The 27,129-nt window shown below is 33.8% G+C and overlaps 1 protein-coding gene across 1 annotated transcript in view; it reads left to right on the forward strand.

Moving 5' to 3' along the window:
- Positions 1 to 27,129, forward strand: part of LOC145685560 (hydrocephalus-inducing protein homolog) — a 130,170-nt gene that overhangs the window by 72,386 nt on the left and 30,655 nt on the right. The window contains exons 12-17 of the mRNA XM_081757973.1: positions 6,392 to 6,606; positions 8,289 to 8,525; positions 9,123 to 9,250; positions 14,992 to 15,178; positions 17,571 to 17,803; positions 20,719 to 20,853. Coding sequence (XP_081614099.1) covers positions 6,392 to 6,606; positions 8,289 to 8,525; positions 9,123 to 9,250; positions 14,992 to 15,178; positions 17,571 to 17,803; positions 20,719 to 20,853 — 1,135 coding nt within the window. The remainder of the gene's footprint in view (positions 1 to 6,391; positions 6,607 to 8,288; positions 8,526 to 9,122; positions 9,251 to 14,991; positions 15,179 to 17,570; positions 17,804 to 20,718; positions 20,854 to 27,129) is intronic.

Here is a 27,129-nt window from a genome sequence, read left to right on the forward strand (position 1 = left end):
TCTTTTTTTTTATTTTCATCGTACAGGAAACTACCCTTGTTTTGGGAGTAGGAGGGAAATAAAAAAAACTATAGGAAATACTATGAAAATCTTAAACTAAAATTTGGTGCAGATAAGTTGAACATACCGTAAATTTTTCAACTAATTTACGGTATGTTCAAGTATGGCTTCTAGGCGAGGTATGGCTTCAGGTATGGCTTCTAGGCGAGTGCACAGAAAAGTGTAGCGAACGGACGGACGAACTGATGGACATGTATCGAAAAATCACTTTTTCGGTGTTAGGGGCTATAATACGTGTAAACTCGTTGAAATCTCAAATTTGATTTTTTTTTTTCGAACACCATACTTTCTTCTCTCATTTGTCACTTCAAAGTAAAAGGAACTCAGAACTACAGATAAAAGACACCTACTTTTACACATAGACATTTATTGATTTAAAACTGTTTTAGTTTGTGTCATTTCACTTCCAATTGAAAGGTTTTACAATGATTAACGGCATACCAATGACGAGACGGAAGTTTTCAGGAAGTAAATGCATTCAGAAGTCTAGACTGCATTACAGCCTGTTTTTATTTCTGCAATTGTTAACAGCTGTAATTTCGTCCAAACGCTACATGAAATAATTTTTGGTTGACGTCATTGTATTACTATTTTAGTATTGTTCTCTTCAGACTTGGTTGAAGTTTTGTCTTAACGGTTATACATTTTTCTTTCTTATTTCATCGTTACACATAAGAACAAAATGTTATGGTGAGTGGATAGATTCGAACCTACGAACATTGAGTTTATATTCTTCCAATACTTTACCAATGGACCAAGCTTTGTCTTCACGTTAACGCCCGGTTACAGGGTTTACTACGATTTAAATAAAATGGCTGGCTGTTAGAATTCCCTGCTCACATATTTCGATAAATAATTTTCATTGCTTCGTAAATACGTAGAGCAATGTTTAGATACACATTTTAGGAGAGTGAATTTTGGTGTATATAATAATTTCATGCCAGGTAAAAGCTAGATAAGTTTTGATAAAATGTTTCATATGTAGTTGTCAATAATAAGCTGGCTGTTCGGAGTGAAGTTCCAAGGTTCAGCATTGCCTAGCAGTTTTTGCTATTAATATCCCTTCTAACAATATTGGCAGTGGACAAAAGTTAGCCCGTGTTGAAGCTTTTTGCTCCTAATTTAGTTATTTTACTTATTTAAGGAATATATTGAAAATTGTCAGCAGGCACGTATGCAGTAATTTATTTCGGGAGAAGTCCGACTTCAATATTAGGATAAATTATAATAAAATTTAAAAGATAATCCTTAAATTTAGGCTAAATTTACAGAGAAGATGGGATTTCAGAGGGGAGTCCGGACCACCTGGACCCACCCCTAAATGCGTCCTTGTTTGTCAGTAACGTTTCCTCATTTTGAAACCCTCAAAAACTTCGGATATATAAAGGAAAACGAGTTATTTTCGATAAAATATCACTTCAGAAGACGCGACAGTTTTATTGCACATGGTGGTATCCCAAGTTCACAAGGGCAAGAATTCATTAATTTTGATTCTCTGTCATTGTGCTCTATCGAAAGGTTAGGTTTGTAACATATTACTCCTACGAACAAGCATGACTGGCAGATAGGAATACTGAACACAACTCCAGAGAAATGCATGCTGAACTTACGTTTATAGCTACGCTTTGGTGATTTGCCCTCAAGGTCAATCGAGTGGTAATTCAGTTCCGTCCCTGTTCTTAAGCCATGTTCGTATTACTTCGAACAGTTTTGATAATGAAAAGCATGCCTCTTAATATAACAGTCTTCTTTCGCGTAAGAAATCGAAACTCAGTTGGTCAGAGCAACTAGTCTGTAAGAATTAGGTTGTTAGTTAGTTAGAAGCCCAGTACGAGTAAGGGTTTTTATTACTATTGTTTTTATCTTTTTTATGTGAGGAAAAATCAAATTGTGACATCGCGATATCAAATGTATTTGATTAGGTAGCTTTGTCTTAGCTAAACTTTAAACATCAGTAACTGTCGAAATTATTTCACCAACTGATCACTTACTGAACATTTCAAACACGTCAAACCAGTGGCATAACATGAAGGTTAACCTCTCCTAAGCAGTCCTTAGTTATGCGTCCGTACTTTCAAGGGCGGACTAAGGGCCGGGCGACTGCCCGGGGCGCCAGAGAAAGAGGGGCACCAAAACGAGCCTCAAAAAGTAAATTTTATAATGTGCTTTCTACTGACGTTTTTGGTTTATATTCTTGTAAAGTAGTGGCAATTATATGATCTTTTTCCATTTCACTATGGAAGAAGAGAGTTTCATAGTACTAAGGGGGCTGTATCGAAAAATTGAGAGATGGCATGTAGAATAAAGAGTGCCGGGAATTAAGTATTGTTTGTTTGTTTGCTTGAGTTTAGCGTTCCACGGTTATGCCTTAATGGGCAAGGGAGATGTGGATACTAATTATAGTGGAATCCGAACCACTTTTATCGTTCAACAGTAATCCACCGGGAATTGGACCCGGTACCACAGAAGGCAGGCGTGCTAGCCACTAGACCAGGGGGGGTGGAGTTGGTATTGTTTATAGCGGGCCATATTCTTTGTGAACTTTTCCTAGGTACTGGATTTCTTTTTGAAAATGGGTTTAAAACAGGGGCGTCACTTAGGGAGGGCAGGGAGGGGCATTTGCCCCCGTGAGTTTGAGATGTATATAGATTTTATCATTAGAATAGCAGTAAATCAGTGAAAAACGCGAAATTTTACTTATATCAAGAGGTCTTGCCCCCCCCCCCAAAGCAAAATCTGAAATGACGCTCCTGGTTTAAACTATTAAAAACACTATGATAAAATGTAAAATATAGGCTACTACTAGGGGAAGGGCGCCAAAAAGTCACTTTGCCCGTGTGAAAATTTGGCCTGCTCCGCCCCTGCATACTTTCTGTATATTTTTGGCCTTGCAGCTTGTGCGGTCCCCACGCCACATTGTTGCGGGGGCGCTATTTACGCCTACCCTTCGAACGTAATTCAATAACTGTTTAAGAAATTCTACCATCAGCGTGAAGACGGGAATATATTTTTCTAATAATCCCATAGAACTTTCACTCAGAACGCCAGATGCAATTTTTCAGAGTGGGCTCTGGCTAAGTAGAAGGAAGATCTGTTTCCTAAGTAAGTTCCTTTCAGAAAGTTTGCTATTTCTTTAACAGTGATGTAAATAAATATACTTATCGTTATTAGTTCGACACCAAACCATCCTGGACAAATCCCTCTAGAACAATGATCGGCAAAAGTTATTCTGCATAATTTTATAAGCGACTCAAGGGTGAAACACTTGTTAACGAAAGCAATGTTGTGTATATACAGCCTTGTTTCGGACAAAATATAAATTCTTTTGTAATCTTTAGACACTTTTCCTATTCTTTTTGTCACCCTTGGTTGTGTAAGGAAGCCTCGAACAAATAAAGAAGAGGTAATATTACAGATAAGGGGCGCTATAAATATATTAGGTATTTCTTTTGTTACCTAACCATAACGGCCTAGGGTCGTCTTCAGTAGAATAAAAAATGCTACGTGATATTACATTCACGAAGGAGGAAAGGATGCTCTAAATATATTTCTTATTCATTTTGTCTGCCCTGCTTCTCAGAAATTATATACCTTCTGTTGGAGGGTGCTGAAAAGAGAGGAGGGGAAATAAAACGTCGTGCCCCCTCATATATTTTAAATTTTGTGACGTGGTTGCTCAAATTATTACTAAAGAAAGCACTTTAAACTAAGATGTGTAAAGTTACAACATTATGTAAGGGTGGCATATTCATTAATAATAATAATAATAATAATAATAATAATAATAATAATAATAATAATAATAATAATAATAATAATAATAATAATAAATATGAATGTCTTTGGAGAGCCGAAATTATGTGAGACGAACAATGATATGTAGAGGTTTAAGATGGGTGGTCATAGAGGAGGAAAAACCAGGATTTTTCTCTCTCTGACTCTCTAACGTTAAGATTATGTGCTGAAGGTAAGAAGCATCATCATTCTACAATAGGTTGCTTTTACGTAGAATATCTATTACTTGAGCTCCCCTCCTTCGGGCAACTTTGCTTATGTAGTAAATTCAAAACAATTTCAATTTAAGACAAATATTTATAGAGAAAATTAAACATTTAATAGGGAAATCTGTTATCAAAATATCCAAACACGTAGATAGAAGACTATGTAGTGAGAAACATTGTGAAACTATAAAATTCTCCAAATTAGAATTAACATTTACTGGAAAACATTCGTTATGCATCAGTGAGCACAGGGGAAATAATTACGAATCTGTTTGCAAACAAAAATTAGAGACACTAATGCAAATGCGACGATATTTTCTCTTTTTTTTTTTTTTTTTTTTTTTTGGTATCGTCATGAGTTTTACACATATGTTACAATTTGATTCTTTCCCAAATAAAAAATAAATAAAATAACCTTAGTGATAAAAATGATTACAGTACTTCCACGGGATTCGAATCGTCTACCTTCGGTATACAAACTCGTTGCTTTACCTAACTGAGCTATTTGCTCTCTTACGTAAGCTGAACCTGTTCTACAGTAAAGACGATTTTTCATTACGATTGGGCTAACAATTCGTCTTTTTCCATAGGTAATTTCCACTATTTGCACTATCTATACGTTAATACTTAGCATAGATTCATATATTTGGAGTTCGCTGATAATGCATATAATAAGACATACTAGAAATATTTCGTTAAAATTTTCGTTTGTAGATCTAATCCACGCTTCTCTCAATGACATAGATGTCGCTGCTTCGTGTTGAACTGCAGAATTCCCTCGCGTTCTTGAAAATTTCCCACTTTAGCAGAGTTGGTAATTCTCGAGATTTCTGTCGATTTAATGTTTTTTGCTGCTAATTTCTTTATTTTAAGCTAATATCTAACACAAATATTAAAAACGGGTTTGTTATTAACCTGTCCTGCTGGGGAAACCTTCCGAAATTTCGAACATATAAAGAAAACTAAGATATTTTCAAAAAAACTTCAAAATAAAGAGACGCGTCATTTATTTTGCTCATGGTAGTACCTGCAGATGGTAGGGAAAGCTTGTTTGGTATGTATCATTGCATTGCATTGCATAGGAATGTTGAAGTTCTTTTATCCAGTTTACTCAAAAGTTAGAAAATGTGACTTACCATTGTCTTCCTCCGGGCCTCTCATATAAGAAAGTTAAATAGCACTCTCCATTTTCTCAGTTTAAATAAACTTTATGAATGTGAAATTATAGCAAATTTAAACAGATTTTTCTCCCCACGTAATCTGATTTTCACATTTCAATATCGTTTCAAAACCAAGAAGTCAATGGAAATTGCTCTATTTGATTTCATAATAAAATTTTTAGACACAATACATAATTACGAATAATAATCTATTTATTTATTCTATTCTTCTCCATACGAGGGTGTTTGGTATTGTTCATTTATTATGAAAATCATAATGGCATGATATTAGAAGTGTATCACTTGAATGGCTTTCGTCGTACCTAATTTACTGCACACAAAGGGCCTTTTTGGAAACCTTAATAAAAGAAATGTAACGTTTTATTTCTTTCTTTGAGAAAATTAGTAAAGATGCTTCCCAGGAATCCATCTTGTGTCTGATTACTTTGGGTAAATCAATTTCAAACTAAGTCAGGTTTTAATTTAATAGTAGCTTGACTATCTCGGAAATTTAAAATATTTTTTTTCTAAGACTAGTGTTCTAGAGTAGAAGTTCAAAGATAAATTATTTGTTTTTCCATTTCTCACCTCCAAAAGGTGGAGGTCAAATATACTGTATGTCATGGACTTATGACATTTTTGGTATTTGTAAGTGTAAAAATTGGTTAAAACAATGAATTTCTGGTAAACTTTCAGTATAATTTAATATTGACCATGGTTTAAAATGACTGGTGTCTTGTTATAATAATAATTATTAACTTAATGTCCACTACCTCTCAATTGTTTGAACTGTTTTTAAGCAAAAATGATATTTCGTTACCTGAAACATGATTTACCTAATATCTACATTTCATTTTTAGTGAGTCTTGCAGTTTTTCACTATTAATTATAGTAGCTGTAGGTTATACCTAGTGTTTCCTGTAAGATCTTGTGTGTTTTAAGTATTTTATATTTTACCTAAAGTTCGTTTAGGATGTTAAATTTATGTTGAGTGGGAATTATAAATTTAGTTACAATAAGAAAAGTGGATGCGACTAAATTTATAATTCCCACTCAACGTAAATTTCACATCCTAAATGAATTTTAAGGAAAACATAAAATAGTTAAAATATACAAGATATCTTATAGGAAACATTAGACATAACATATATATTCCTGTTATTATTTCAGGATTTCCCGTAACGAAAACAGTTGCAGTGCACAATCCTTCATTGGTTCCGGTTCATTTTATTCTCTACGTGGATGGAGATGGAACAGAGGAAAGTATATCGTTTGAAGAATTTGGTGTTTATAAAGATCAGTGTGTTATCCCTGATAACCCGAAAGAATTTTATGTCGAACCTTCTGAAGAAACCGTGGAAGCTCATGGAACAGTTAATGTCTCGGTAAGATTTTTCAGAAAATAAATGCATTCTTTTATCTTTTGTCTTCAAACAAAGAATAATTAACACAGAGAATTGTTAAAAAGAAAAGCATGAAACAGGATCTATAATGTTACAGGAAAAGGCCTAGTAAGTGTTTAAGATAATTGTGTAATTATACTAATTCTCATTGTAACTGCTTTTAAGTTACATTTATTAAAATCTAATAGTCAATTGATATATATCTATATCTATATCTATATTTCTATATTTCTATCTATCTTGTGTTTAGTGAATTGATTGATGTTCTGTGCATCATAATGAGATTCGATATAAGCTTAGTGAAATTTTCGTTAAAAATACTTATCATTGTGAGTATTTAAGTTGAACTAGGACAGTAGAGAAATCTAGCACTGAAATTGACAATATTAGAGCTTTTACGCTTTCTCATGTTCTGTATCTTCTGATATAAAAACGTATTTGTAACTCCCAGAAGAGGACACGTGGTAACCTGAAACAAGTTGACTTTATATAGATGATTCCAGCTCGAATACAGTAGTACAATATGCATAGGGTGTTTTACCCTACACAGGATGTAACAAAAAGGTCCGGCAAAATTTCAGGGATGGATTCCTTATGGGTAGACAAGTAAAAATTTAATATCACCATATGTTGGAAAATGCATCGTTACAGAGTTATGGCCATTGAGCCATCTGACGGTGTGAAATAGTCACATTTTGGACACTCCTCAATGTGACTCAATTTTAACCTCAGTAACTCACCTCCTAATTAGGCTAGGAAGACAAGTTTGGTATCAATGACTTCCCGAAGGATGAACTACGTGTAAACTACATGTAGATATGGCGTGTATGTCGTCGAGGAAGCCTGTATCCATATCACCTGCAGCGAGTGTAGTCTTTGTCAGCAACTTACTATCTGCCACGAGTACTTTTTTTTGCCAATGATACCTCCAGCAGTGTGCTGTTAATCTCATTTTCCCATTTGCAATAGTGTTTACAGATGAGGCTCAGTTCACACGAGAAGGCATCTTCAATTACCATAATGTACATGTTTGAGCGGACGATAATCCTCATGCGATCAGTCCCTGGAGACATCAACAACAGTTTGCACTCAGTGTGTGGTACCGGTATTGTCGGTGACACTTAATAGGACCATACATACTCCCGCAGAGGATTACGGGAAACACCTATCGAGACTTTCCGCAAACCCACACTCTGGATGCATTGGATAACTTGCTCTTGACTGTGCGTCTACCCATGAAAATGCATATCAGTGGAAAGCTTCATCCTTCAGGAAGATATTGATACAGAATTTATCTTTCTAGCTTAATTAGAGCTGAGCTATTGAGGTTTACATTGAGTCACATTGAGGGGCCCAGAATGTGACTATTTCACACCGTCAGGTGACTCAATGGTCGTAACTCTGTAACGATGCATATTCCAACATATGGCCATATTAACTTTTTTACTTGTCTACCCATAAGGAATCCACCCCTGAAATTTTGCCGTACCTTTTTGTTAGACCCTGTACATAAGCAAACATCTTGAATACTCAAATAATTCTTTATTTTGTTTTATATTATTTTTTAAATTGTATTTAATTTGTTCATATTTTTTTGTTACAAGTAGTGGAAAAGAACTTTAATACACTAGGATATAAAATTTACAAGATTATTTTCTTTATAGATTACAGTAACATCTAACAGTGTGAAGGATTATGATACGAACTTGATATTGGAAATTGATGATGTGTTGGATACTCTCTGTCTACCTATACTTATGAGATCAAGAATAGCAGATGTGACATCAAGTCCTCCAGAAATTCACATGCGATACTGCTTTGTGAATTTTCCCTATACATTGAATATTATGTTGCACAATGAGTGTGGAATTCCATGTTACTATTATATTATTCCCCAAGATGTAAGTTACTTACCTTCCGTTTTTAGTGTTTGGTTGCTGCTCTTTAGCACGCTGTTATTAAAAAAAAAAAAAAAAACTTCCTTAAAAACTTAGTTCCGTTTATAATCATTTTGCATAAATGGTCATAGTACTCCCGAAAGCTATTTTCTCATTCAGGCATAAAATCGCTGTATTAAACAAACTTCTAATAAGTAATTAATTTTCCAACCTATTCTACTTTAAGAAACTAAATTAAAAAATGTTTCACTTGTTACATCAAAATTCATTGTTATGTTTTTGTCAGAAAGAAACATGGTTATTTTAATTTAGTGTTATTCCTAAGCTTTATTAGCACTAGAACACAGTTTGCCCGTTAGACTAGCATATAGTTTTAGTCTTAAATTCCAACTTTATTAGATGTAACAATTGAAAGTTCACTTTATTCAGTGCATATGTAACTTCATTTGAGCCAAAAGTATTGGAATACAAAGTAATTACACATCTACTCAATATGATATATCATAGTATATATCATATTGACTTATATATTGACTTCATACTATGATATATCATAGTATTTGTTATGCTTCACATAAAATATATTTTTGTATACTGTAGGTACATACATCTTCCTGTATTAAGTACTCATCGTCAGCCTCCCAAGGTGTTTTGAGGGCAAATCGCACAGTTCAAGTACCCATAACAATTGTAGTGGAATCAGTCGGAAAATATGATGTTACTTTGAGGTAAGCTGAGTGTGGAATTCCATGAGTGATATCAATTTCATTTTCGAAATATTTATTATTATTATTATTATTATTATTATTATTATTATTATTATTATTATTATTATTATTATTATTATTATTATTATTATTATTATTATTATTATTAATAATAATAATAATAATAATAACAATAACAACAACAACAACAATTAAAAATCACGTACTTATTTTTTAATGAATGGTGATGTCTATGAGATTTAAATAAAGGTAATTCAATACGGAAAGGACGTGCTCACACAGGAACTGTTAAAAATGGTCGAAACACAATCTAATGCAGGAACTACAAAAATGATTAAGTATTTTCACAAATCAATATAATAATACTTTTAATATTAAAACTACACTTAGTATGGGTAACAGTTGAATTGAATATTTAGTCATTTATTTTCGAAAGCACTAGTGTCAGTAAATTGAGACGTTTACAACGATAATGTATAATTTGTATGTACTTTCTAAGTATTGTTTATATTTACGGGCAAATGTGCTATTTTAAAGGCACAAGCAATTAAGAAGAAGAAGAAGAAAAATATAAAGAAATAATTTAAATATTTGTATCATATTGAGATTTCTTAATTTCGTTGCTAAGACAACTTATTTGTTTGATGTCGTTGTAATGATAACTAAAAAAGATAGATAGAACGAAGAACCATCTTGTAATGACTGAATGTATGATATTTTAATGTGACAAACTCGATATATGTTGAAAGCGAATATATATATTCAAAAGTGAATAATTGTGTTATATGATTCCTGATAATCTCGTGATCTGTATAAATATTCAATATGTACATTTGGAATCAGGGAATGTAACGTAGCAGAAGAAATAACGTTACATATTTATATGGTGCCGAAACCCGGGAAACTTTGAGATTAGTCAGAAGTATTAGTAAACTATCTCACTCAGCATCACGGATTATCTATTACTACGTAATAAAAGAAAAATATACCGAAGACCTAAAATGAATACCAATATAAGAGTTGAAGATGTCGATATTCCAGAAATTGAGACTTCAACGGATGTAATTAATCTTTTACGACAGCTAGGACAGCAGATGAATTCCATGACACAGCAGATGGCTTCCAAATTGAATTCTAGATTGGAACAAGTAACACAAAACTTAGATACCAGATTGGAACAAATGACACAGCAAATAGGACATCAGATGGATTTCAGATTGGAACAAGTGACACAACAAATAGGACAGTAGACGGATTCCAGATTGGAACAAGTAACGCAGCAGATAAATACCCAATTGGAAATAACCGACAATAGGATGGAACAAATTATTCATAGCTTTGAATGATGAGAAGTACTGTTGATGTAGTCGAAGCACAAGCCAACGAACATACGAACCAAATTCGAAGACTACAAGAAGAGATTCATACCATCAGAGAGAAAATCAGTACGACCCAGTGTAATCCTGATCCTGCCCTCAACGTTGTGTATGAAGAACATAGGACAAATGAGTCAAGACTCTGTGAACAAGACAACAACTCATCACAAGTCTATTCTGAAAGGGAAGATACCATATCAAATATTGAGGACGAAGAAAGAAGACTACATCGCAGGAATCATACACACGTAAAACCTCGACATCTAAGGTATTTTAGTACTAATAATAGTCGCGTGAAATTCAGTGAAATAAGATCATTAACTAAATTCAGCGGCAGATCTGAGGACATCCCAGCGAGTACATTTTTAGAGAAATTTGAGGAAAAGTGTGAACTAATTGGAATAGATAAGGCTAACTTCCTCAAAAACTTACCGCATATTTTGTTACCACCTTGTTCGGTATGGTACAAAGCAATCAGAAGTAGTCTGCGTAATTTTTCCGATTTTAAAAGTGCGCTGTTAGCATATTTCGAAAATGATTTTATGTTAGCAGACCGGGCTGCCCAAATTAGAAACCGATGTTTTGATCCTAAAGTGGACAAAAGCCTTACAGATTTTGTAATCTCTGCGTATAATAACTTGAAACAGATCAATCCATATCAGCAGGAATCACGTATTATCGCATTAATAAGAATATTATTACCGTTTAGGCTACAGCAAGTATTGGTCTCTTCGCAATGCATTAATTTTAATCACTTAATACTGATAGTTCAAAATTATGAAAGTCAGACTAGATTACAAGGTAATAATAACATAAATCAAGCTAACTACTCCTGTTCGAAATATCAATGTTAGAGAAGACTGTAATCATAATACCGTCAAATGGGTTGAATAGAAACACATTTTTGGCTATATGAGTATATAAGTCTGGTGATGTTAAAGATTTCGGTATCAGATTATTCCAAACAAAAGGTCCTAATATGCTAATGAAGTTCAGTAAACGTAACATTAATTTATCAATTCCACTTTTCTTCACCTTGATTTTTCTTAATGTTTCTATTCATCCCATGGGTAGGGGTGAATATAAACAATGACTTTATTTCCATTGTTGTTTCTTTTATACTATTGGAAAGGTTAAAAGAAACAGCGTATTTGTTGAAACGAACTATTTATTTAATACCTGCAAGATATAAGTTCAATAAGACCAGTATTATATAAGTTACAAACTTATAAAACAATACAATGCACAATATAGGTACAAACGACCATACAGTTTCGATGATATTTGAATAAGATTTAAACCACTGAAATCACCAGGGAAACTTATCATGAGTTGAGTTGATTTTGAGGTTATCGTCCCGTTCAGCAGCGAGGCTATATGAGACGTGGACCTACTGATTAACGTGGAATCAGAACCACATGAGCTTTCGCCGGGAATCGAACCCGGGTCTCCTACGCCAAAGGCGCGTACGCTAACCGCCTAGCCACGAAGGAGCCCGAAACTAATCATATACTTAAAGCGTGTTGACGAACTCCTAATAAAACCCAACAGTTTCGTAACAATATCCTCAGGTCCTTTTTTCCGCTTCTCAAGAATTTTCCACTCCTCAAGAAGTGTTTCTATTCACCCCACTAATTAAAAATCATAACAATAACCCAGCAAAGTTTAATTTTGATTAGAAATAATTTACAAAAGGAGAGCTTTTACTATGAACGTCAGTAAATGAAACAAAAAACTACAAAATAGGCATATGTTCAAATGCAACAAATATGAAAATGTCATACTTACCAAGAAAGTTTGAGGAGCGCTAAAATACCGTGTAAGATTTCAGTAACACATTTATGCTACTGTCGTCTAGCTCAGTGTTCCCAACCCAGTAAAACATTTTGTCTCTGCCCTGAACACTTTAGCCGTATAAGACTATGTTAAGAAATTTCAGTTTTCTTGATTAATTTATCGTCCAGATAAATCCAAAACTAATCTGGGAGTTTTGTTTCTATTCACCCCCATGTTTCTATTCACCCCATTTGACGGTACAAGAAGTAATGTTAGATTTTCTCGTAATGGCAATACAATCGAACCTAATTTAAGAAGAAATAGACATAATAATTATACTGCTTTTAGGAATAATGTAAACAATCGATCTAATTTTCCACGAACTCCTAGATTTCGTAGTAATTACATAGGTGGCAGAAATGTTCAAAATAGAAACCAAAGAACGGGTGAAGTAAATAACATATAGGACTGTACTCAAGATTGTGCTATTCAATGCAACCTAATCGAATCTTTTGACAATGCCAACTTAACCTAAATGTGGTTGACGTGGAATGGGTTAAAGCCACGTTAGCAATTTATTCGCAAGAATATAAAAACAGTGATTTAAACTTAAATGACAATGCTTGAAATCCTTTAAATGATAGCAACAAATAATATAGTGTGATTATTCTTTCTGTAATATTAATTAGTTTTTGTTTTGTTTCACTTTGAATATTGTTATGATTTCATTTGTAATTCGTACTTCTTCTGAATCCTTTGCTATTACATCTATGCATCAGTACAAATATTATCTATCAAATTTATGTTAAATATGACCGAATGAATTAAACATGTTGCGTTGTATTTTAACGCACACCAACTTTATTGTTAACGAGTATAAATGGCATTGAATTAAAAGAATTTATTTAGGACCTAAAAATAACCAACAAACTTACCACATTCTGAATGTCTTTCTCATCGATAATTTTATAGAATTAAAATAAAATTGATTATTGAATAAATATAAGAATAATATTGAGATAAAATGAAAATAATATATTATTTTATGAATTGTAATTTTTATATATATGAAGGCTATTCAAAAAGTATGGTAACTATTGTATATGAAATGTTTAACGGTCCAGGATTCTTTCTTTAATTGTGATCAATTTAAAGAAGTCCCATAGTTCGGGAGCCATACATACAACGATAATGTATAATGTGTATGTACTTTCAAAGTATTGTTTATATTTATAGGCAAAAGTGCTATTTTAAAGACACAAGCAATTAAGAAGAAGAAGAAAAATATAAAGAAATAATTTAAATATTTGTATCATATTGAGATATTTCTTAATTTCGTTGCTAAGACAACTTGTTTATTTGTTTGATGTCGTTCTTATGGTAACTAAAAAAGATAGATAGAACGAAGAACCATCTTGTAATGACTGAATGTATGATATTTTAATGTGACAAACTTGATATATGTTGAAAGTGAATATATATATTCAAAAGTGAATAATTGTGTTATGTGATTCATGATAATCTCGTGATCTGTATAAATATTCAATATATTCATTTGGAATCAGGGAATGTAACGTAGCAGAAGAAATAACGTTACACCTTCAAATACTTTCCTAATTTTCTACGTATAATTATAAATAGGTTGATATTCAAAATTAACTTGCGATTGGCAGTTGAAGAATATGAAGCACACAGTTAACCTGCATTGTTCGTAATCTTCAATTCTTCTTTCACTTGAAAGTGAATTTTACGTATTTTTTTTTTTAATTAATGAATCTAAAAACAGTGATAATTGATTATATACCTCGCGAAAAGCAGAAGATAGTTCAATATTTTTATACGTAAATATGCCGATATTTGCTTATCTCAGATGTTATGTCAGATTGAGATTAATTAAATTCCTGTCTTAATTTTCTGTTACACTATGATACTATAAGATTAAATAACATTTTCATAGGTTTGCAGTGCTCAGTTAGAACCAGAAATAGATATTACAATCCGTTTTCCTTTAGTCTTTTCATACATTGAAGGAAGTTTAATTGAATTAAACAAAGTATCATGATATTTTCTTTCGAACATATGCAATTGAGCTAGTTTTTTTTTTATTATAGTTACTAATAGAACGTAACTTCTACTTGAGTTACCTGTATATTCCTATAAGAAGCCAATGATTGTGTGTACTAAATATTTCAAATAATGGACTAAGAAGCCTAATCCTACTGAGGAAGAATACTCGAGGCAATGTTCGAAATATTTAGTACGCACCAATCATTCGACTGTTACAGGGGCAAAAGATTAAGAAATAATTTTATGTTGTAGTTGACTTTCAACCCATTTAGCGAATCCCCTTTTCTTCTTTTCTTTCATTTTTCTCTAATACGTATTTTCGAAGCACTCAAAAATTTCGGCCTTTGCAAAAATAAGATATTTGTTTTTATGTGGTCATGCATAATACACGAAGAACGCTTAACGTAACATTATCATTCCTAAACACTGTTTTGTAAAAGATAACTGGCTGCTTATTTAATTTTTGTTTCTATCTTCCTAATTGTACCACATTACTCTTTAAGACGAATTCTTTCTTTTCAGCCTTATTATATTTGGCCAAAAAGAATCCCGAGAAATTTGCAAGATATTTTGTAATGGCCAAGGTCCAGTAGTAACTATTCATCCTCATGTTTTTCATTTTGGAGTGAAAAATCTTCTTACTAGTTATGAGGATATCTTGACAATAAAAAACGAATCACCAGTTCCAGCTGTTTTTAAAGCTTCTCTGGTATGTAATTTTTAAATTAAATTTATACATTTACTTCTGTGATATATTTGGTGGGTTAACTGAAAGTGATACATTACCTGAAATGATTAAAGCGAACGAAATCAGATCACTCTTGCTTGCATCAGAGCGAAAGAAGGCCATATGATAACACTAAATAACGTCAGATCAACGTAAATATGAAGAAAAGTAGTTGTCATAATTCATTCATCTTACAGTGGCGTTTATTAGGGTTATCATCTTTCCTTCAAGTGTTTTCTGAACATGCTAAAAGAATTATCAATTGTACTTCTTTCAGTAACTTTTCTTGTTATTTATTTTCTGTTTTACTCATACTTTTTTAGTTTTTTTGTGACCTCTGTTTTAGTTTCTTACTTTCTTTGTGATGTTATTTTATTTCGTCAATCTTTTTGAGTTTACTCTTTATAGAATGCCCATTATGCTCATGTAACTTCTCGAGACTGAATCCTCCTCTGAAACCAATTTAAAATAATAGATTTTCATCTTCTGCTCTATCATAATTCTATTCTATATACTAAAAAGAGATGAACTATTGTTTCTCCGAATATTCAGATTAATTAATTTATACAGTCAGTCCTGAACATCTTGCCGCGTACTTCGTATGACTTTTGCTTGTATCTAATCTATATCTCGGGTTTTTACATGTTCTGAGTCATGTAATCGGGAAGTATTTTTTTTTTGCCTCAAATTTTCCTTTATAAATTAACAGTTTTATAACAATGATATTGCCGAAAAACTCTACGTACTAAATGGGTGTACACTTAACAGTTTCCTCAACCATATTAGATTTTTCTTGATCATTTGAAGTGGGTTTTAGCCAAATTTGCAACGTGTAACTACAGTAGTTACTTAATAAAATAAAATAATCATAATAAAGTCAAAAGTAAATAATGGATAGACTTACAAGATTCTTATTTGTTAATATTTGCTCTCAAGAAGAAAGCTTTTAATCAATTTGGTGTTATGTGAAACGAAGTAATTGAATATCCAATATATTTGGAATGTTGAACTTTTAACTAACATTACTGAACACATTTTTTTAAATCACCCTTTTAATTCAATATTTGAATTATGTTATTTTTGTTATAACACAAGCTTTTCCTTTTTCCTGAAGTAAATACAAAACATCCTGTCGATGCTATTGATATATACAGGGTGTTTCAAAACAACACCGATCACGTTTGAGAGGTGGTTCCTGATACCAAAATAAGACGAAAAGTATGGATCATCCTGGGTCCACAAATGCTTCCTTTCGGAGTTAGAGGCTGCCGAAAACATGAAAAAACGAACTTTAAAAGTTCATAACTCCAAAACTATGAGACCTACCGTAGACGGGTCAAGACTTCACTTAGGAACTAGTATGTGATCTCTCCAAATATCCACGTTTCAGAATCCTGCGGTAGTTCCGCAACAATTTTAATAGAGGTAGTTGGTGAGTACTTTAAATTATATAAACACAGCCAAACTCGCGCTATACTTTAGGATTCTGAAACATGGATTTTTGGATAGGGGATCACATAATAATTAAGTAAAATCTTGACCCAACTACGGTAAATCCCATAGTTTTGGAGGTATGGACGTTTAAAGTTCATTTTTTCATGTTTCCGGCAGCCTATAACTCCGAAAGGAAGCATTTATGCACCCAGGTTGGTCTATGCTTTTTGTCTTTCTTGGTGTCAGGAGTCACCTCCTACACGTTGTCGGTGTTGTTTTGAAACATCCTGTATATAAAGTTTTGTACAAGACAAGACAGATCTGTAAAGCACATCATTATTCTTGAATAAATGTCTAAATTGAGAAAACTTTGACTTTTATTTAATCATTGATTTGGTATTATCATGACTAATAAAAGTAATATTTGAGAAAGTTTAAAGAAATTAATTTAAAAAAATACAATAATGCGATGTTTAGCGCTGCATTACAAATATATACTCAAATACCAGAATTAAGATGACCAGAGGATCAATAATTTTATTGATCAAAATCTCACATTTAAAAAAATCAATTTTGGAGCCCTCGTCACCAAAACAAAAATCCACATTGAATAGATCAAAATTTCTTGACAAGTATACGTGCAATTGGTAATCTTTAAAAATAGTTCAGATTCATCATCTTCGAACATTTTCTTTCTTTGAATTCTTATTAGAAGGCATTATTTTCTTACCGCTATTACGTGTTTCTCAATGTACCTGTGATAATTATCTCTACACTTACTTCAACACACATTATCACATATACTCCTCTCCTTGTCGTTTTAGCCGTGAAGGTGGCAGTTACGGTTTGCTGCTGAATTCATCAGTCCAAATTTTAGTATATGTTTAAATACTGTGTAATCATTAAACGATATTGGAAACATGAATGTTTTCTTTTTCAGACCAAGAAGTGTTTCTCAGTCACTCCTATGACTGGAGTTCTTCCAGCGAATGGTGAACGAGAGCTAGAAGTCAGTGTTTGCGTCAAAGACGCAGGCCGTTTCACAGATACACTGAAATTAGCCTTCGAAAATTGTAGAACCTTTAACATTCATACATCTGTGGAAGGAGTTGGATCAAGCATAACTACTAATCCAAATATTATACCTGAGTATAATTTTGGAGCTTGTTTCAGGTAGGCTATGCTTTGAATAAATTAGTAACTTCAGTCAAGTAAAAATCCATATGATTGTTGCGCTAATTCGACACAAACATACGCGTCTGATTCAACATGAAATAATCACCAAACTTTCAGCTACTATGGACTATAGGGAGCGACGTTAGGAAAAAGGAAACTTTGAATGTCACCGAAATGAGAGAAAAGCAGTAATGACGGTGAAACTGAATATATCTTCATAGTTCATTTGTGGCATTTTGTCGTCTGTTATTTAATGGAACGAAGGTGATACATGATGGTAGATTTCAAAATCAGCGTAATTTTCAACAACCACTCAAAATTCGCCCTTCTTTGAATCCTTCATATATATGCACAGGGTGTTCCGTTGGGTAACTGAAGAATTTAACACAAATGTTTCTCTCATCAAAACGAGTAGAAAGTTTAGGTTTGACTTTACTGAAAGACGCTCGCTAAAGTTGTATTAGGTAGATACTATAATAGATTTGTTGAAAACTGAAGAAACCAATTTGTTTCTCATATCTAAAAGACAATATTGTTTCCTTCATTGTGGCAAGAGACCTACAGTTATGAGAGCACGATCTATGGAGGTAAGACTGTGTACGTCAAATTGACTATCACGGATACTAATTACAAAATGGTAGAAAAATGTAGTCTCTCATAGTTACGGAGGTGTAAGTCCACATAGGTTGTGTTAAACAAAATATCACATCTTATTCCGAATGCAATAATAATAATAACAAGTGAGTATCGTTTCAAGCGTGAAACTAAGACTTCCAAACTATGCGAATTCAATACACAAACTTGAATTAGTGCATCTATAAGTACTAGTTGTAATAGAGTAATAACATGAAACACAGAACCTGTTCCTCAGACGCTGAATCCATATCAAAAAGCCATTACTCGCTACGCCTTACTGTTTTTGACCTATGGCGAAAAAAGTTGAAATCAAAAATACTTTATTTCAATGACATCCAGCTTGAATAGGGGATTAAGTGAGGAGATAGATCATATTATCGGGACACTGAATCGATTGCCAAAAAAAAAAAAAAAAAAAAAAAAAGCTGCTTCTTGATATCTTTTATCGTTTTTGCTCCTCGAGAAAATCAGTATGAAATCAGAAACAATAGTAAATTTGAATCACTTCCGGGTTTGGTAGAGTGTTGTGGATAGACATGATATGTTGTTTCGAGACGCCTGAGTAATTTGCACGAAACAGTTGTCCCTATCAATTACCATCTTTCTTATGTGGCGATAAACATTGAAACCGAAAATAGCATTTTAACCACTTTCGGTTTGAATAGAGCTTCAACAGAGGAGATGAAACATTTTCTTGGCACGTTCAATCGATCGCAAGATACGCATCTTGATACCACTTACCGTGTTTATTCTACGGAAATCAGTATTGAAATTGGAAATAATAGTAAATTTAAACCACTTTAGGTTTCGGTAGAGTGTTGTAGATAGTCATATATTGTCTTGAGATGCTGAATCATTTAGAAAAAACAATTTGTCGCTGTCTTTGACCGTTTCCGTTCTATGCCGATAAACTTGAAACTGGTATTGAAACCAGAAGAATAGCACATTTAAACCACTTCCGGTTTTGTTAGAGTGTTGTGCATAGTTATGTTACATTGTCAAGGATATTGCAAATATATAATTAATTACCAGTTTTACTGAAAATTTTCATTAAATGCTCTCAATATACTGTTGTATTTAATCCTTTCAGTTGTATACTTCCACATGTAAAAGAAGTCATAAATAAGTAAATTGTTTATGTTATTTGGAATTTGCAGCACCAAGGCTATATGAGACATGTTCCTTTAGTTTTATCTGACACTGAAGCTTTATGTACACTTACCATGATTCAAACATGGGTCTTCAATGAAAAAAAAGAACACTAACCAATCATGAACTAGATACAAATGGCATTCAATATTTATTCTTACCAAAATTATATGTGCTATATTGTAACATAATTTTCCATCAACTGTAGAACTTATCGTTAAGATTTTTCTGTCTAAAAAGTAAGATAGCTTCTGGTGGTAAAAGAAATGGAATGTACTTTTTTTTTAAAGTAATGTATGGAAGGAAATATATTTGTAAAAATAAAGATCGAAAGTATGTACTAACATAAGTGAAGTAATAACTCAATTCTATAGTCTATGGAACCTGAAGGTTCAATGCCGCCTTCATAATGGCTCTCCGTTGACCTCTATCCTTAGCCAATTGAATCCAGTGTCTACGTTGTATTTTTATGTCTGCGAGATCCATCTTAATATTGTCCTCCAATCTGCTCCTAGATCTTCCTAATGGTCGTTTTCCAATTGGACTTTCAGTTAAAACTTTGAAAGTATTCCTACTTCCATGCACTCTGGCTACATGACCTACTGAACCTCCTAGACTTAATGACCCTAAGAATGTTTGGTAAACGGTATAAATTATGTAGTTCCTCGTTATGTTTTCGCCATCCCCCATTTCAGTTCCTCTGAGTCCAAATATTCGTCTTAGGAGCTTATTCTCAAAACACTTTCAGTCTACATTCTTCCCTCAGAGTAAGGTGACCATGTTTTGCGCAACTATACAAGATAACAGGCATGATTGTCGTGAAGTAAGGTAATTGGAATATTAAATATTGATACCTTAAGATATATTTCACTTCCATCTTGCCTAGCAAACTGGAACAGCAATTACAATCCCAAAATACTATTTAAAATAAAGTTATAGAATTTCCTAAATATTTTGTTACATATATGATGGGATATTTGCATAATTGTGTCTTCAAGCATAATCGTATGTACCAAAAGGTTTTATATCCTTTTTATTAAATATTTATGCTAGTCAATATTAAGCACTGGAAATATCCGTTTGAATTATTCTAATGAAACTAACATTTTTTTTTTTTAATTTTGTAGTTTTGCTCCAATAAAGGTTGAAATAATGTTGAAAAATCATGGCTCAAAACACCATCAATTGTTCTGGTCTTCAATAAAGAACCTTCCTAGAAATTTTCAAATAAAAGCAATTGAGGCAGAAGAAGTTGATCCCAGGTAGTGTTGTATTCTTAACTTTTTCATAGAGTGTATTTACAACCGAACATATGAATTAATAGTTCTAATTTTTATATTATCAAAAATATTGCTTATTACTGATGATCTACTGAGATCATGTATAAATTGTTTCAATGTTTATATTGTTGCATTAAAAGCATTTGAAAAGATCTGATAAAAAAAATAAGCATGTTCTAAATTTATTTTTAAAGGATATTTATAAGAATAACCTTCGCAGTCTCAATTTTAAATATTAACTTGTATATACGAGCAGTTTTTTTCATTAATCTTGAATTTTTATTTTGGAGATAAGCATGAAAGATGTACTGTAAGAGCTTATATAAGGGAAACCAAGTAAGTTCTGACGCTTTTTTTTTTTTGGAGATCTGTGTTTAATTGGCCCTCACACCGTGAATTGAATGCAAATGGAGATAAGGCGAAGGTCAGTTGTTGGTGTGAGTCATACTACCTCACAGGTGTTGGTGAACATACTACCTGGCTGTGGCAGTTCAGTTACACCGTGAACTTGCATAAGGACAGATTAAACATGAGATCTCCACAGTGTCATAAGGACTTGTACGCCGTACGAGTTTAAACTGGGGGTCAAACGCCGCTGCAGCGGGGCGGAAGATATGCCAGGCCGTTGGGGAGGATGTCGTGACTATGCAGACAGTCCGGCGGTGGTTTAAGGACTGTGACGAAACACCCGAAGACGCACCACGTGCCGGAAGACCAACATATGTTAGGGATGGTACCGAGACCGAGACTAGTCTCGGTCTCGTCTCGGTCTCGTCTCGAATTATCGAGACGAGACCGAGACCGAGACGGACTTTTTTATACCGAGACGAGACCGAGACCGAGACGGACTTTTAAAAACCGAGACGAGACCGAGACCGAGACAGACCTCTATAAATCGAGACGAGACCGAGACGAGACTTAGGTCAGTCTCGAAAGTCTCGGTCTCGTCTCGAATATTGATATTGATAGATACTAAAATTGCCTTCACCCAAAATTTGTTTCGTTGCTGTGTTAGATAATATGAGAGCGGTCGACTGATGTACATTGGCGTATTTAGGGGGTGGTTATCGGGCTCAAACCCCTCCCGAAATAAGGGGTCCTGGGTTCGATCCCAGCCCCCGCCAAGTGAACTTTGTGGTGGATAAACACCATGCTCGTGGGTTTTCTCGGGGTTCTCCCGTTTCCTCCCACTTTCTTCATTCCACCATTTCACTCATCTTTCATCATCACCGTCTCCTTTAGCCTAACCGGTATAACCGTGGGACGTAAAACTCAAAGATTTCATTTCATTTTTTTCCCTCCCGAAATAAATTTGTGATAATTTTTTGCATTGCACGTACAACGCAAATGTTTCTTACTGGTTCCTCAAGCCTCTCCAGAAATTAAATCCACTGCTGATGCAAATAGAATTCTCTCTCTCTCTCTCTCTCTCTCTCTCTCTCTCTCTCCCTATATATATATCTATCTATCTATCTATCTATATATATATATATATATATATATGGTCGCGGTGCCACCCAGGTCCGCCCTGCATAGGTTCCCGGGGCCCAACTTTAATTTTAAATGGAAGCAAGGGGTGAGTGGTACCTCGTTCGATAGATCTTGAAAAACTAAAAAGCGTTGTGGCAAAAGATCTTTCATATCGGGCACTGTATTCAAAATGGCCGACAAGACATGTTGCCTCTATCAGATACAGTTAAAACGTTTTGTACCACTAATATGAAAACGGTTGAACATAAATGAACCGAACAAAAACTCAAATAGAAAATGTTATGTGGCACATCGATTGATATTGTCGCGGAGGCTTCCAGGGCCACCCTTCATGGGGGCCCAGGGCGCAACCTCAAAATTGTAAATGGAAACATGGGGTGAGTGATACCTCGTTCAACATATCTTTAAAAACTGAATAGAGCTGTTGCAAAAGATTGTTCATATGGGTAACCGTTTTCAAAATGACCACCAAGACATGGTACCTGCATCAGGTAACACCAGAACAAATATTCGAATAGGAAATCACAGAGGGTATTTATCATTCTATAGCTCGGGAATGTTGCAACAGTCGAAAAGATGATTAGAGTGAAGGTGCCATAATGGAAAGGAAGAATTTTAACTCCTAGAAATTTCTCCTAACCTCAGTGAAGCGGGAAGGATCGGTGAAATTGCAAATGAGAGCCTTAGTTTTTGCAAATTGTATCTACGAAACAAAGGTATTTGAAATGTGTTTTAATAAGAGATAAATGTCTCTGTAATGGGATAAAGTATGTAAAATTCTTGTTAAATGGTACCTTCCATTTTGATTGCAGGCAATGGTTTAATGCAAAAATGAATCAACTGAAATGCGAAACCAATTTGTCGAACAATGCAATTTTAGAACAATGTTTACAAACGTTGGTTTTGTTCAACAGTCGTCTGCACATGATATTGGTTCGCTTCTTTTCCTTCATGTCTTCTTGCATGTGATAAAATATGAGTTTCACTGAGATGTCCACAGTTACATTCCGAATAACTTTCAACGGTAATTTCAGTTGTGATCCTTAGTAACGAAACGGTACATACTGATGCAGATATGTCCCAAAAATCTTGCACGCATTGCGTTAAATTATCAGGGGCGAAGGGGCGGTCAAAATGTTGTTAAACTTGAATTTCGCCTTATTTTTTTCACCTTATTTCACTTTATTTTTATTCATTATAGTACCAGTCATTTGTACACACAAGTGCTTCAGACAAACCATATCTATTGCAAATAAAAGTGAGGTTCCCATTTGAGATTTTACCATTCATTCCCGCTTCACCCACTTACAGACAGAAATCGGAAAGATAATTTTCTATCATTTCCTCTTTTGCATAATGTTAATTATACTTTAATAATCTTTTTCTCCGTTGCATTATACTCGAGCCGTGGAATGATAAATACCCTCTTTCCTATACGAGTTTTATTCTGTTCATTTATCTCCAACTATTTTCATATTAGGGGGCTAGTGGTACTGGACGTTTTATCTGATACAGGCACCATGTCTTGGCGGCCATTTTGAAAACTGTGACCCATATGAAAAATCTTTTGATACAATACTGTTTAGTGTTTCAAAATTTATCCAACAACGTATCACTTGACCCATATTTCGGTTCAAAATTTCTAAGTTTGGCCCCCTTGAAAGGCAGCCGTGGAGCACTGCGAGAAAATTAATCGACGCGCCCCATGCCTTTCCTCTTTCACTTTCTGACTGTTCGTTTACCTCCAACTGTTTTCATATTAGTGGTACTGGACGTTTTATCAGATAAGACACCATATCATGGTGGCCATCTTGAATACGGTGATAAGATCTATGGAACGAGGTATTACTCGCCCCATGTTTCCATTTAAAATCTTAAAGTTTGGCTCTGGTACCCCATGAAGGGTGGCCCCGGGAGGCGCCGCGACAATATCATTCGGTGTGTCCCATGGCATTTCCTATTTGAGTTTTCCTTCGGTTCATTTATGTTCAACCGTTTTCGAATATCTCCGTGGAAAGATTAAATATATACATATATCCGTGGACCCAGTATATGATCAAGGGAAGCGCTAAACCATGGTTTGCCGCTTTATCCAGTGTAAAGAAAGTAGGATTGAAACTCATTTTATCTAGTGTATACCTGAGCGTTAAGGGGGGCTATAGTCCTTATAGCCCTCCCGTATGATCTGCGATATATATATATATATATATATATATATATATATATATATATATATATATATATATATATATATATATATATATATATATATATATATATATATATATATATATATATAAAAATGCTGAAATTTTGTACCAAGTTGGGAAATTCTTCTAGATACTCTGCAATATCACTAGATAAACAATGTTGCTAAAAGCAAAATAAAGTTGTATTTTCTCAAATTGCGCTACGTAAAGTATTACATATTTCTAATTTAGTTATTTAACAAAACCACAATAGCCCATACATTATTTAGTGTAACAAAGGACAACACAGTATCATTAACATCAACATTTTGGAAATCTCTAATAACTCAAATGGCATGGACGGTGCAATGCGCATCAACTGTATCTTAGCTTCAAATAGCCCTACTGTGATCATGGTATAATATATTTCGAATGGATGAGGGAACAAAGTTACAAGAAACGAAAAATTTAAATGTTTCTAAAGACTTTACTTCGAAAACGCGCTGACATATCACGTCTCATCATGCAGATGCTTCCAAAAGACTTAAATGCTTATAACGCCATTTACAACAATTATTATTTCACGTCGTTTCAGAGATACCAAACACATTGGTAGTGATTGTTATACTGCTTAAAATGACGTATTTGTATTAAATTTTTATAATGATTATTGCTTTCCTTTGCTTCTATAACATTACAACAATAGTTTTTGGTGGTTTTAATTACAACAAGTCGCAGTTACATTATTTTAAGGAACGTTGCCCACTTAAATAAATTGCTAAATATTATTCTAAATATGTACAAATAACGTAGATGAACTGCAAGGTATTTTAAAATTACTCGTAGTTTGTTTTATGGTGCAAGAATGCTTTCAAGAGAAGACGTTTTTCATAGTCTTTGGGCTACTTATAATGTTAATGTTCAAGTCTTCGTTCCAGCAATACATGTAAATGCAAATTGTAACTGAAATTAAATGTAACTGATACATTTTCAGTAACACTAGTTGTTTCCCCTAAGCCTTAGGCCTGGTGTACACTTCAGATTAAGACCGTGTTTAATTAAAAGTTCTAATTACACACTAATTACATTTCGCTTGCTTTAGTTTGACCACCGATCACATCAAACTCGACCCATACCACATAGCTATATGCAATTATTCAAGAACTTACAGTTAGTAATACACAGTGTTCACTTTTGTTTTGTTTTGTTTTAGTTTAACGTCCCACAGTTATGCTAGGGCGGCTAAAGGAGACGTGGAGCTAATGATTATAAGTGGAATCCGAACCACTTCGGTCGTTCAACTTTACCCCTACCGGAAATCGAACTCGAGACCACGCGAACCGAAATCAAGAGTGCTAGCCGCTAGACCAAAGGGGGGTTCTCACATTATGTTGATTTAAATCATTCAGTCAGTGTTGCCAGATTCGAAAATTAAAAAGTAGCGTGTCTGTACTCCGAAAGTAGCGAATTCAAACTATTTGTAGCCCAAATATATAGAAATGAATACTGGTGATGCTAATGAAATAAATTAATATGAGCTGGAAAATGTGCTGGACGTATTGCAAGAAGAAATTATGATCGACGGACGAAAACAATTCTAGACTGGACACCACAAGACAAAAACAGCCTAGGAAACCCCCGCATACAAGAAGGTGTGACGAAATCAAGAGCCACTGAGGAGTAACCTGGAATAGAATTGCCCAAGTTAGATAGTTGTGAAGACTTGGAAAGACCTTCATCCAGCAATGGATTGATAATGGTTGATTATGATTGTGGTGATGATTTTATTATATCTAAACCTCGGAGGTAAACTAAACCAAGTCATAATTTCGTAATTTTACAGAAGCGAAAAACTGGTTCCTCAACTAAGACTATATACATAACTTTCACTAGGTAAGGTAGGGTAAAAATGGATCCAAAATTTAATGAAAGTCGTAGAACAAAAAAAGTATTTTTGACTATTCAATCCATCATGTTGCAGCAAAACTACGAAAATTAACACAAAAGAAAACTAAAAAGTTAAGAATCACTTGTTTTGGCGAGTGAGAAAAAAATAGATACAGATAACTCGAATTACCTATATACTTATATAATATGTATGTCCATGTTTCGCAAGTAATTTTTAATCAATATAAAATTTCAACTTAAGGAAAGCAAGATTAGTTTTTTCAAATAAAGATTGCATGCACCGTTGAGAGCTCAGGAATAAGATTATTCTATGTTAGGGCACTGGATATGTGCTTACGTAATGCATTACGACCTTATGAACTTGCATAATAAACAGAATGCACTTAAAATGAGACGCGAATTATGCGAAACATCGGACTTTGAATCTAACTTGTTTTGTGATCCAACTCGAGACCTCACATAGCAAAGATGAGTGTAATAGCTCCCACCACAAGGTTCAGAACGTTCGTGTTATAAAGTGTCAATTAAACACGGAGATGTGAAATGGTAATAAAGCATTTCATCAATTTCAAACAAAATACGTATATTGTAGTAATAATTTACCCTATTTGTTAAGATAATGAACGTTATATTCTGTTTATAAAATGACAGTTAAAGCAGAATGTATTGA

Source organism: Thermobia domestica, chromosome 1 (assembly GCF_964235325.1).
Source record: "Thermobia domestica chromosome 1, izTheDome1.hap1.1, whole genome shotgun sequence".
NCBI classification, from domain to species: Eukaryota; Metazoa; Arthropoda; class Insecta; order Zygentoma; family Lepismatidae; genus Thermobia; species Thermobia domestica.